General features: G+C 39.4%; 1 protein-coding gene across 1 annotated transcript in view; it reads right to left on the minus strand.

The window, feature by feature from the left end:
• RASA1 (RAS p21 protein activator 1) overlaps positions 1-9,630 on the minus strand; it is a 59,487-nt gene extending 49,857 nt beyond the window's left edge. The window contains exon 1 of the mRNA XM_015652412.2: positions 9,209-9,630. Coding sequence (XP_015507898.1) covers positions 9,209-9,588 — 380 coding nt within the window. The 5' untranslated portion in view covers positions 9,589-9,630. The remainder of the gene's footprint in view (positions 1-9,208) is intronic.
• Positions 9,631-9,635: the final 5 nt, after the last annotated feature.

The following is a 9,635-nucleotide window of genomic DNA, read 5'->3' on the forward strand; positions in this document are numbered from 1 at the left end:
TAAGAACCAGCCAACTAACATGGAAAGTCACCGCCACAGGCACCTTTTGGCACACTAGCTTTATCAAACTGTTAACTGTGAGACTTGCACATACCTCCACAAAAAAAAGCCACCTTGTTACACCTGTGCCTTGCACACACCTGCACAAAAAAAGCCATTAAAACACAGCAGAGTTTATGTCATCTCTGAGCTAGAACTAAACAGATCAACCAAAAACCTCAGTATGTTAGCAAAGGGACTACGAAAACATGAGATAGGAAGGTAAGTATAGAGTAAAAAGAATACTACATTTACATAATTCACAAAGGGCAGAAAACTACTAAATTTTAACTGCTGTAGCAAACAATGCCATAATTTTAGAAGACGCAGAGGTGTGACAACCACACACTATCCAACACTGAGAAAAAGACTGCCTATCTCATTTTAGCAAGAACCACCGATAAGCAAGTGAAATACAGCTAAACTCCACGAAAAATGGCTCTTGAAACAGCTGCATTTTTCTTACCGAAGAATCAGATTAGGAAATTAATTCTGCAACTCATCAAATGCCTTAGCAAGAACCTTTCTATTTTTACATGCTAGGTATCTGTGCTCTCAGGTGAAAAACATACCTTTTTTGAGTAATTAGTTCTGAAACAATGTTAATAAGGCTACATAAATTATCAGATAGTTTTGATAATAACTACGAAATTTCTAAGATGTTGTTCAATTTGTCTGCAATTAGCTTCAGTAAATGTACCAGAGGCTCTTTCATCTTCGTCCTCCTCCTTGCACTTCACCCCCTCTAATCAAACACAGGTTTTGGTTTTGTACTCCACTCTCACTTCCTCCTGCAAGCTGGATTGTTGAGAGAGAGATCTGTCAAATCCACAGATGGATTAACAGCCTCTATAATGAGAAAACCCTGACAGTTATTTATACACTGGAAATCAGTCACCTGAATTGTGAACATCTGAACATGTTCAGATCTTCCAACAGGCCCTAGGAACAACAGTGGGGGAATATAACCTAGATTAGAACTCATACAGAACAAATCTCACAGTATAACATAAAAAAACCCGTGTTTAAAACTGAGAAAAAACAAAAAACTGTCTCTAGACTGGAATATAGGTTGAGATGATTACTACAGAGGCTTGGTAACTTGCTGCTTTTAGACAAATAAAGACATTTCTCTAGCATCTTTTTTGTTTTATTTTAAGGAATGGAAATAACAAAGAAAACCACAGATGTTTAGAAAGCACAAAAATCCATGCAAGAAAAAAACTGAGGGAAAAAATGTGGCTTGGATAAGATAATTCAATAATTCCTTCATGTTCAGTATCAGGAAAGTATCCACCTTTGAATCTTGTAACATATCCATGCTAACTCTATTAACAGATGGCAATATTGAGGAGAAACTGACTGACTTATGATCATTCCTATATTTTATAAAGAGAAAATATAATGCCATTTATCTATAAAATAACCATACAAAGCCTAATGACCCATAAACAGAATTTCCTTTATATGGCTAAACATTTACATACAGATGCATAATTTTATGGAAAGCAAGAGGTAGACTCAAGATAATAAAAAAGAAGGTCAAAATTTCAGAGAACCATCTTACACAAATCTACACATAATCACCATATGATTCCCGAGTTGACTATCAAGAGTTGGCTAAACCCAGATCATCCCACTCCACTTAGCTGTGCGACTGCAGCTGGAGTTCTGTGTCCAGTTCTGGTCCACATAATCCAAGAAAGATGTGAACAGGCCAGAGAAGATCCAAAGGAGAGACACTAAGATTAACAAAGAGCTGGAGAACCTGTCCCATGAGGAATGAATGAGCCATATCTCTCCTCTCTGAAGAAGAAAAGGCTCAGGGGCACATCATCATGATGTTCCAGTAAATTATTCACTGAAACAACCTCCCTCAGTAGGAAGAAAAACCTCACTGGAAGTTTTGGGTTTTGGAAGGACGGGTTGGAAGACAACCTCAGTTTACTCTGTGACCCCAAAACGCTGGGACGTAAGAACTTTGAATGTCTGTCCAAATATGGGCTGATTTACAGTTTTATGATTTTATATATTACAACCCTGATAAAATTTTATATTCACAAAAAAACCCACAAACAATTAGCACTTGAGGATAAACAACTATTGCTGTTTCAGTTTAGCAAAAAAACACACACAAAAAAAAATACGGTGTGAAGTTGGTCTGAAAGGTAGGTGAAAATACTTAAATTAAAACACAGAAATTACTTTTCTGTGTCAGATCCTCGTAAGAATCAGACTGCAACTTGGCATAACACATTGTGTACACCAAGTGTCCTGGAAACGTTAATATCCCAATACTGAAACATGAGTGGAGCTTCTAAATTAATCTAGCAACACTGGCTACATTAATTTGTACATGTGAATAATTATAATAAAAACATACCCTAGATGGAAAGGCCAAGTATTTGAAACAAATTACTGAATATTTAAGAGGCACTAGTTAGCTACTTTAGAAAAATCTTTTTAAATGCACATTCATCTTTTTAAAGATGAGATTTTACCAGAGAAATTAAGACATGTGTCTATACAGAAAGTAATGAAATATTTTTTTTGCCAACCTACAAATTTATTCTACTTTCATTACACCTTTCCCTTACTAGGAACTGTCCTGACTCCATTCCTGACTAATTACAGTAAGAGTTTTCAGCGAATAGCTCCTGTAAAATGGATCCTCACCTATGAAAAGTATTTTTCTACATAGAATCACTTGAGTTGAGATGACCACTGGGGATCATCTAGTTCAACCTTGCCCCCCTTCCACCTCCAGCTCAGGTAGGATCAGCTACATCTGGTTTCTCAGGGCTGTCTTCCATTGGGTCATGAACATCTTCAACGATGGAGATTTCATGATCACTCTGAGCAATCTTTGTCACTGTTTGATCACCTTCACAATAAAAAAAATCCAAACCAACATATAAACAAACAAAAGCATCCTGTTGTATTTAAATGGAAATTCAAGTTTTTCCATTTGTTTCCATTGCCTCTTGCCCTGTCACCTCATACCACTGAACTCAGTCTGGTACTCTCATCTCAACCCTTCCTACATGATTTTTACGCTCATGTTTAAGACTCACTCAACTTCCTCTTCTCCAGGCTCAACAGTCTCAGATCTCTCTGCATCTCTGTATCTGACAGATGATCCAGCCCATTCATTGCCTTGACAGCCCTGCACAGACCTCTCTTGAGTAACTCCACGCCTGTCTTGTACTGGTGAGCCCAGCACTGAATACCCTGGATGGTATTCAGTGCTGGGCTCACCAGTGCTGACTAGAGCACAGCGATCATCCCTCTCAAGCTGCTGACAGCACTCCTCCCGATGACACCCAAGATACTGTCTGCCTTCCTCACCACACAGCCACACTGCTGGCTTTGTTCACATTCTCACACCCACATGCTTCTCTGCAGAGCTGCTTTCCAGCTGTTTAGCCCCACCATGTGCCTGGGGTTACTACACCCCAGTGCCAGAGCTTTGTGTTCCCTTTGTTTAACTACACAAGATCTCCCAATTCTCCAGTCTGTCCACATCACTTTGGATGTCAGCACAACTACCCGGTGTTTCAGCTACTCTGCTTTCAGTTTTGCATTATCTGTGAACTTGCTAAGGGTGAATACAGTCTGTCCAAGCATCCAGGTCACAGTACTGGCCCCTGGAGGCACCCTAGGGAATACCCCCCATAATTTGCGTCTATCTGGACTTCAAGCCACTGATCATCATGCTCTGGTCCTAGACATTCAACCAGTTTTCAATGCGTCTCATGTCCTTTCACCTAACCTGTACTCTGTCAGTTTGTCCGTAAGGAGACTGCAGAAGACAGTGTCCAAAGCCTTACTAAAGTTATGGTAAACTCTCTCCCCCCCTTCCCTCCCAAGTCAATGACTACATCACAGAAGGCTCTTAGGTTGTTTAAGCACAATTTTCTCGCTATAAATCCATGCTGATTACTCCTCACCACCTTCAGAACTAAATATGACTTAAAGACAGACTAATTTAATGACAGAAACTTTTTTCTATCACTATCAAGAGTGATAGAGCATGTATTTTATATGAAAATAAAAACTATTAAAGGCCACCTTCAGTCTTCAAACAGAATATAAAAGTAAAAAGCAGGTCAAGTATATAAACTATGCCAAGCACTGTAACAGCTTACTGCTACTGACCATACTCTGTAGAAACACTGAGGAATCGACCCTACAGTACTTATGTGCAGCACAAAGACTATGTTAAAACAAGATACTTTCTCCTCCCTCCTACTGTGCCTATCAGCAAGACATATAACAACATGCTTGCTTTGCCTGGGAGAAAGATATGAAAGAAACTGGAAAACTACTATGGGAGTTCTATGAATTTATGCCTGAAGCAAAATAAGGAGTCCTAGACTGAAGAGACCTAAGCCCTCATTAGAAAATTTGTGCTCCTCTTCCCTTCAGAACCACAAAACACACAGACAAAAAAGGGTGAGAAAACACAGCACGGTATTATGCTTCTCAGTGGGGTAGGCTAGTAGATCAACTGCCAAAGTCCCACACTGATATTATGGGGCTCAATCTATGACACAAAATAAAAACTGTAAGAACTGGTCAAGAGACTCTAGTCAACTGTTTAAACAAAATTACATTATCTGATGTTAAACAGATATACTGACTAAACTACTGAAAAATCATCTTCAAACTTCTGGCTTCAAATGTCTCATTTATCTGAAGTTTTTATTTACCTACAAACTAATGCACTCAGTTTATTTACTGCTTCACTTTCTGCAGCAGGTTATGTACAATGTTGTTCTGCTGTGTTTAATTACTCATTTAAGACAGTACTTGTAACACCACACATCCAGCCAGCAGTAGCCCAGAGCACACTACACACCAACTTTAGGAAGAAAAGGTGTTCTCTTCCACACACAACAGGAACTGATGAAGAAACTCATTATCTAAAACATAAACTATTTGATGCTAACTACATTAACAGCTAAACAAAGAAACCTCATATGCTAAAATGACATCACATTTCAGTTTTTTTATACAGTACCTAACTGAACATGCCAACCTTATTTCCTCATGGTTTACAGTGCAACAAATTCATTGATTAGTCTAGGGAAAAGGCTTTCTGTAATTATTCAGAAATATTTTTTAAATGTGTTACTGAAACAAATGCAGAACTCTCAGCTTGCCACCTTCAACACTCATGTGAAAATACAAGAACTTCACTCTATGATCAGGCAGAAAAATGTCTGACTTTAATGCAATCCATTCTTATTTAATATTTCTCTACTTGTCTTCATCTTCAGTGCTTTTTCTTGTTATTATGTTGCCTGAACAAGCACTAAGAGTGACTGTAAGAATACATCTGCCTTGGGCAAGATTTGTTTCAACCAGACGGTATTTTGACAGACTATTTCATTTTGTGTGGTTGATCACTTTCAGATTTCAACTGATTTCCATTTCCAACTGATAAGCACTGCTCAAATACCATATGAAAACAGGAATTTTGCTGCAATACTTGAACTGCTCCTGCCACATTATTGCAACACTGGGATATATAATAATTTTGTCAACTAGGATTTTAAATCAAATCCATAACAGAATCTGCATTAATTCATTAAATCCAAAGGCATTTCATTACATTATCTAAGCAGCTGTCACTGAACTCTGCAAATGGGGCAGAAAGGAAGACAAAAAATGACCTAAACAAATACAGAGTTGCCCACTTTATTCCCTAGTATCCTGTGCCTCCCACCTAGCATTAAGCTGCAACATAAACACACCACTGGTGTGCTCCATAAAAATGAAAACACACACCCCCCCAGGTTAGTTTCACTCCAGATCAAAGATTAAGAAAATCAACCCTACTGCGGAATTCTGAGTTTGTGAATAAAGAGTTCTTATATACTAGTATCCTCCCACTGCTTGAATAATAAAGAATACACACTAAAAGAAGATATATTCCCCAGACCTCTCCGAACAAACTATATTTACAACATCCTGATGGGAAGTGCAGAACCTGTATGTGCCTCATTTCCCATCTCTTTGTATTAGTTAGTATGAAAGCCAGAATGTTAACTTTAAACTATTTAAAAGGATATTCATTTTTTCAAAAGCACTTGTAACATCTTTACAGCCTAAAACTTGGAAGACTAGGAACTCATATTTTGTCTGGTTTTTGTTTGAGGTTTTTTGCTTTCTTTGGGCTTGTTTTTTAATTTGCAAAAAAAGCTCTGAGAAGAAATGATAAAGTTGTGCCCAAATTAATGCAGAATGTTTTATTTTATTCTTAGAAATCTAATCTAAGATTGGCATTTGAACCTAGAAACACCAGTAGCAGCATTTATCAGATATTTCTCTCTGTAGAGACAGTAGCCACGCAGGAAATCCTAAAATGCACTGCAAGTGCATGAGAAGGCAAAGAAACCTAGTGAGTTGTTACTATTATAAAAGAAATAACACCCTTGCATTCTTATACAGGAGCTTAGTAATTCTGTATTATGGAAAGACCAGGAATGAAGGGCATCCACAAATTTCAGATGTACACAAAATATTGTAAGCAATTAAGACCAAAAAAAGCCATGTAACAGAATTATGGAATTATCAATCAAGTCACCCTGAATTACTATAAATTAAATTACTACTATAAAAACTGAATTAATAAGGAAGAAGTGGGTAACGGTGGAGCCAACAATCATACTTAAACAAATGTAGTAGCAGTCCTGTAATCACATCCAACTGGAGAAATGTAACACAAATTTGAAGATCAATTAGTCTTCTCAAAGACTCATATCAGAGCTTCCCTTATATATGATGATAGATTAATACTGATGTCTGGTTTTGGTAATAAATCAGGAATCCAACTCTATAGAAGATGGTATAATTACACAGAAAGAGCATTTCCAAAATAAAACAGCAGTACTGAAAGGATAGAATTTACTGTAACTTTATGACTTAACTGAGAATGGTAAAACCTGATGCTGCATGCCATATTTAAGAAATGAATGAAACGGAAAAAAGCTTCTCAATCATCAAACAAATATTTTCTGGAAAAGTCACACAGCAAGGATAAAAATTACAAAGAAAAAACTTAAGTATTTGGTAGTACAAACCTCTGAATCAATTTCTAAATGTGTTTTACTTCTTGTCTGCTCCAGTATTATATTCTTCAGCAGAAGAACCTTTAGCTACAGAGCTATGCCCTGGTCCTGTATAAGGTAAGTAGCCTTCTCAGCCAAAACAAAATCAGGACTGATGTCTTCCCCTCAAAGAGTACCCTGTACTCCATTTCTGAAAGTTAACACTCTTTCCTGAAAGGTAACCATGATGGTTGCACACGGTTAAGGTATTCCATAAGATGACATTTTGACTGAAAAATTCACTCAGAACTGTAGATTTTACAATTAAGTATCAAAATCTGATTACTCATGAATAACTGCCCTGCTTTCCAGAAATATTGTAAAAAGCTTGATTTTTTGACTTTTTCCTCAGTTCTCTGAGGAACTTAGTCAGGTCTGACAGAAGCACCCTGAACCTTTCAGAGAGACAAACCAGAAAAGCAAAATCCTGTCCCTAATGTGCCAGGCACACAATCCTGCAGAATTTGCCTTTTATGTGCTTCCATTTCCCAGATTTCTTTCAAAACTGCCTAATCCTATTTCTAGCTCATTATGGCCTTCTACAAGTTTAAGACTATTCAAACACTGTCTTCAGAAAATAAGGCTTTAATGTTTACAAATTTTCGCATAAAGCTCAGAAACTAAAATGCTAAAGTACTGCTAGGAAGCCTGTCAGGGTTAGAGAGATAAATTTTAGAAGAAATCCTATAATATTACAATTTTATGTCCTACTTAAAAACAGTAACAGCTCCTGAAATCCTTAAAGTGTGTAACATAACGCAGAAGTTAACTGTCAGTCAAGTTATGACAGAATATAAAGAAGAAACCCAAAATTCATACAGATTTTTAGGTTAAACTTCTGACCTATATCTCTTTTAATACAAGTGTATGTTACCCTTAAATTATCCACTATATTCGCAAGAACTTCAGGAACAATATATTTATATTAATGACACTAATGAAAAGGTTTTAAACTCTGAAACAATTTCATTTTTGGGAGAACATGATAAGGATATGGAAGGTTTATTTTCTACTCTAATACACACCTTATAAGCATTTTGTGTAAACCTGCAGATTTTCTACAGTGAAATCCAAAGGTTGTGTTTAGAGTACTTACTAATTACATGGACTCTATTTAACATTATCTGATCTTCTATTTTACACAACATAAACAAAGAACTAGTCTGCCTCTAGTGCAAGGTTCTTTTTATTACCTGCACTGCAGGAATCCAAATTAACCTGATGTAGGGATAAATACAGAAAGACCTAACTGTAAGTTTGTAGCTTATTCCAAATGTCTCCTCTCTCTAAGCATAACCTACATGAAAACAACTTTAAATTGGTTGAGCAGCAAGGCAGTTAAAACATTTATTAAAATATCACGCTGCTAATGCTTTTAAAATTAGAAATTATTTTCATTCATTTTATATACGTTGATTCAAGACAGCCTGAATTTTTAAAAAGATCCAACATGGGGGAATCACTTTGGCTGTGTTTTTACATGATATGGAAAAAATAAGCTACCGTTTTGTTTTTTTTTAGCAGAAAGCAATGCAATACAAAATGATGATACGGTAAATAAAGTATTCTATGTCATGGATAGGGATTTTTAATCCATTTACACAAGCTAAGTTTATGGCTCTACTAAGAAGGGGCTACCAGTGACTGGAAAAGTCTCCCCTACAGGTAGTTTAAACCACAGTCAGAACAGCTCACTCTTCCTGGCAGCCTGCAATATTGCTATGAAAACTTAAAAAAAACTAAGTCAACGCCTTCTTCCCGTGAGCTGATCCCAGTCAGTACCGGAGGACCAGCTCCCGGTGAAGGGAAGCCCGAACTCCCTGCTCCCGGGTTGCGGGTGGGCTGCCCTCTGGCTGCCCCGGGCAGTGTCCCCATGAAAGAAACTTCCTGCTGGAACGGAACCGGAGGAGAGACGGAAGGTGAAGGGGTGGGACGCAGAACTTCTGCGAGACTTCCAGCCGAGTTTGACACACACTTTCCCCGGATAGCGGTGGGGGCCCAGCGGTTCGGTACCCATCACCACAAGGATTGAGGCGGGGGTGGTGGGTACTCACTGATTGGTGGGGGGCGCGTTGAGCGGAATGGCCACCTCCTCTTCCTCGTACTCCGGCCCGTCCACGGAGTCCCCCTCGTCCACTGTCCCCAGACCCGCGGCCAACGGGGGCGGCGGCGGCGGCAGCGGGGGGAAGCCGGGATCGGCAGCCCCAGCGGCCGCTGGAGGAGCCGGCCCTGCGCCCAGCTCCAGGAGCCCCAGAACCGAACACAAAGCCGGCCCTCCTGAGGGGCCGCCGGCCAGGAAGGGGCCTTGCGGCTCCGGCGCCCGGCCCCGGCACAAGGCGGGACAGTGCCCCAGCTCCCCGACGGCGACGGCTCCCGCCGTCCCGGCCGCAGCGCCCGAGCCGCCCTCCTCACCCGTGGCTTCGGCCGCCATCATGCTGAGCCTCGCCCCCCCTCCACCGGCTGCCTCACGCCGGGGAGGAG

Source organism: Parus major, chromosome Z (genome assembly GCF_001522545.3).
Source record: "Parus major isolate Abel chromosome Z, Parus_major1.1, whole genome shotgun sequence".
NCBI lineage: Eukaryota > Metazoa > Chordata > Aves > Passeriformes > Paridae > Parus > Parus major.